The following is a 3,311-nucleotide window of genomic DNA, read 5'->3' as shown; positions in this document are numbered from 1 at the left end:
GCGGAGATCATCCGTTCACCCACACCGCGTATCACAAAGACACGGCGGTTGGAACCAAAAATATCCAAGTTGGACTCCAGACCAAAGGACAAATTTCCACCGGTCTAATGTCCATTGCTCATGTTTTTTGGCCCAAGCAAGTCTCTTCTTCTTATTGGTGTTCTTTAGTAGTGGTTTCTTTGCAGCAAGTCGACCATGAAGGCCTGATTCACACAGTCCCCTCTGAACAGTTGATGTTGAGATGTGTCTGTTACTTGCAATTTCTGAGGCTGGTAACTCTAATGAACTTATCCTCTGCAGCAGAGGGCACACTGGGTCTTCCATTCCTATGGCGGTCCTCATGAGAGCCAGTGTCATCATAGCGCTTGATGGTTTTTGCGAGTGCACTGGAATAAACTTTCAAAGTTCTTGAAATTTTCCAGATTGACTGACCTTCATGTCTTAAAGTAATGATGGACTGTCGTTTCTATTTGCTTATTTGAGCTGTTCTTGCCATAATAGTCTTGGTCTTTTACCAAATAGTGCTATCTTCTGTACCCCCCCCCCCCCTTGCCACAACACAACTGTTTGTCTCAAATGCATTAAGAAGGAAATAAATTCCACAAATTAACTTTTAAGAAGGCACACCTGTTAATTTAAATACATTCCAGGTGACTACCTCATGAAGCTGGTTGAGAGAATGCCAAGAGTGTGCAAAGCTGTCATCAAGGCAAAGGGTGGCTATTTGAAGAATCTCAAATATAAAATATTTTGATTTGTTTAACACTTTTTTGGTTACTGCATGATTCCATATGTGTTATTTCATAGTTTTGATGTCTTCACTATTATTCTACAATGTAAAAAATTTTAAAAATAAAGAAAAACCCTTGAATGAGTAGGTGTTCTAAAACTTTTGACCGGTAGTGTATGCACGTGGTGGACGCAAGCACAAGAGAGACTTGTTGATCACTAAAACATTGTGAAACGAATGCTGTAGGGGCAGTTGCCCATTTCCGTACAGTAGAGCTCGGGAGTTTAATAAGCGCATTTGGAATTCCACCCTCCGCCTTTGTTGTGCACTGCGAGGGGCGGGAATACAAACAGATCTACATGTATAAAGAGAGTCGTGCATCAGGATACCTCAAAATACCCTTCTATCAACCTCTTGAGACTGTGGTAGGATTCAAGACTTAGCGGACTTTTTAACAATACCCTACATTTTGACGGATTTTGTATTCATTTTTAATTTATAAGACCGATCATTTATTTAAAGAAGTATGCCTAATCTGTCAGTCGGTCGTTTTATGGCCATGTATCTCACGCTGTTTGGATACCTTGGGGATGCTTACGCTGGGGCTGTTTTACTGAACTCTAATGCCATCAAGAACGTGCCCGGTGGCGCTGACACGGTTAGCCCGAGCCCACGTCCTTCTTCATCAGGTAACGACGGACAGAAGGCAGTCCTGGACACTTTGCAGGTAAGCAACTGCACTAAAAGCTCTAGCAAAGCTCTAGCAGCTGTGCGTAATACCAACACTAACCTATGCCCAAGCGCTTCTTGGGCACTTTATCTTACCCTTACCTACGCTATTACTGAAATGCGTTTTGCAATTCTATTCCAATTAAAGTAAATATTGTGTTATGTCTTTATGTTAGCTTACTTGCACATATGATGATGAGTGTGGGACGGATGAATTCTGCAACGATATCCGAGGCGCGTGCCTCCCGTGCCGAAAGATCCGGAAGCGGTGCGGAAGAGATTCTATGTGCTGTGCTGGGAACCGCTGCATCACTGGTGAGCTCAACATATGCAAATGTTACATGTTTGTTTTTCCAACCATTTTCAGATCATTACACTTGTAATCCATGCGAGGACTTTGATGTATTGACGTTTAATGGGAGGGTGTATTGTAATTATCTTGAAAACTTTACTTGTGTTCAATTGAAGTGACTGGATGATACCATGTGCCTTTTTCCTCAGGTGTTTGTCAGGCCAGTGATCAAGATGCTGAAACTGCAGTCACTACCAGTGAGAATAGGCAGAACAAAACCATGGAACACTATGGCAAGAGACTGCCTCTGCCCCAAGGTCAACCACACCATTCTGTTAAAGGTAGGTGTGCATTACACATGCACACACAGTCCCAGTACCACCCATAAAGATCCAATAGATTTGTCCTTTCCACCAGTCCCCTGGGAATAAATTACCATTAAAAACACAAAGCCAAGGGGGTTGAAAGGAAACTTTTGATTTTCAAAATTCCAGCTGTGAGGCCTTTCCAACAGAACCCTTCATATTCCTCTCTCTAGGTCAGGAAGGTGACAACTGCCTAAGGTCCTCCGACTGCTCTGTGGGTCTGTGCTGTGCACGCCACTTCTGGTCTCGTATCTGTAAGCCGGTGCTGACGGAGGGCCAGGTGTGCACGCGTCACCGTAGGAAAGGCGGCCATAGCCTGGAGCTGTTCCAGCGCTGCGACTGTGGAGATGGCCTCTCCTGCAGACTGGAAAGAGGAGAGAAAGACCCCGGAGTCAGCAGGACCGCAGCCCGGAACCTACACACCTGCCAGAGACGCTGACACACATCCTGGACATACACACTGCCTCAGATGTTGACACACAGTCTCGAACATACACACTTCCCACAACCAACATCTGTCAGAGATGCTGACACCCACACAACACCCAGAAAGGAAGAACGGGTTCCGGGGAAAAGTGATACACCCAGAGGGATGCGATGGACTGATCCAATTACCCCTGATGCAGGAGAATGCCGAATAAGGAAGTTATTGGAAAGATCGATACATGTCATCAAAAATGGCAGAGTTGTTTTGTTTCTTTTTATGAAACTTAACCTTGATTGCAGTAAATTACTGCATTGTAAATACTATACTGGAGGTGGCACTTAACGGAGCTATTGAATTCTGTCAACACCTGTATTATAAATAACATGGTGCTGCATAGTTCATTTCCAATATTGTAAATGTGTACACAATGATTTATATTGTTATTTTCTGTGTAATGTAAATGTCATTTTTTTCACTTGTAAAGTGTAAAGATATTTGTTTTATTAAAACATTCTAATTATCTGACCCATGTTGTAAGTGGCTGCTTGAGCTCTACAAGCAAAAAGCTTGTCTGGCCGTTACAATGGCTGTCAAACAATAATCTGGTATTTGATAGTGATCCAGGGGAAAGGTGCAAATCAAGCCATATGCCAACAGTGTTTGAATATCCATCCCAAAAATGATGTCCAACAGCTTAATGATTCAGTCAAGCTCTCCAAAGACGGGGTACGAAATGTTTTTAGCATTCCAAGTGTAACGTGGGGGAAA

The 3,311-nt window shown here is 43.2% G+C and overlaps 1 protein-coding gene across 1 annotated transcript; it reads left to right on the top strand.

Moving 5' to 3' along the window:
• The first annotated feature begins 1,052 nt into the window (after positions 1 to 1,052).
• On the top strand, positions 1,053 to 3,004 carry LOC121583078 (dickkopf-related protein 1-like). Its single transcript, XM_041899297.1, has 4 exons — positions 1,053 to 1,457; positions 1,636 to 1,774; positions 1,961 to 2,092; positions 2,290 to 3,004. The coding sequence occupies exons 1-4, from the start codon at positions 1,257 to 1,259 to the stop codon at positions 2,553 to 2,555; spliced, it is 738 nt and encodes a 245-aa protein (XP_041755231.1). The 5' UTR covers positions 1,053 to 1,256; the 3' UTR covers positions 2,556 to 3,004.
• Positions 3,005 to 3,311: the final 307 nt, after the last annotated feature.

This window comes from Coregonus clupeaformis, chromosome 1, assembly GCF_020615455.1.
Source record: "Coregonus clupeaformis isolate EN_2021a chromosome 1, ASM2061545v1, whole genome shotgun sequence".
NCBI classification, from domain to species: domain Eukaryota; kingdom Metazoa; phylum Chordata; class Actinopteri; order Salmoniformes; family Salmonidae; genus Coregonus; species Coregonus clupeaformis.
Note: the sequence above shows the minus strand (reverse complement) of the source record. Positions and strands in the feature narration are given on the sequence as shown.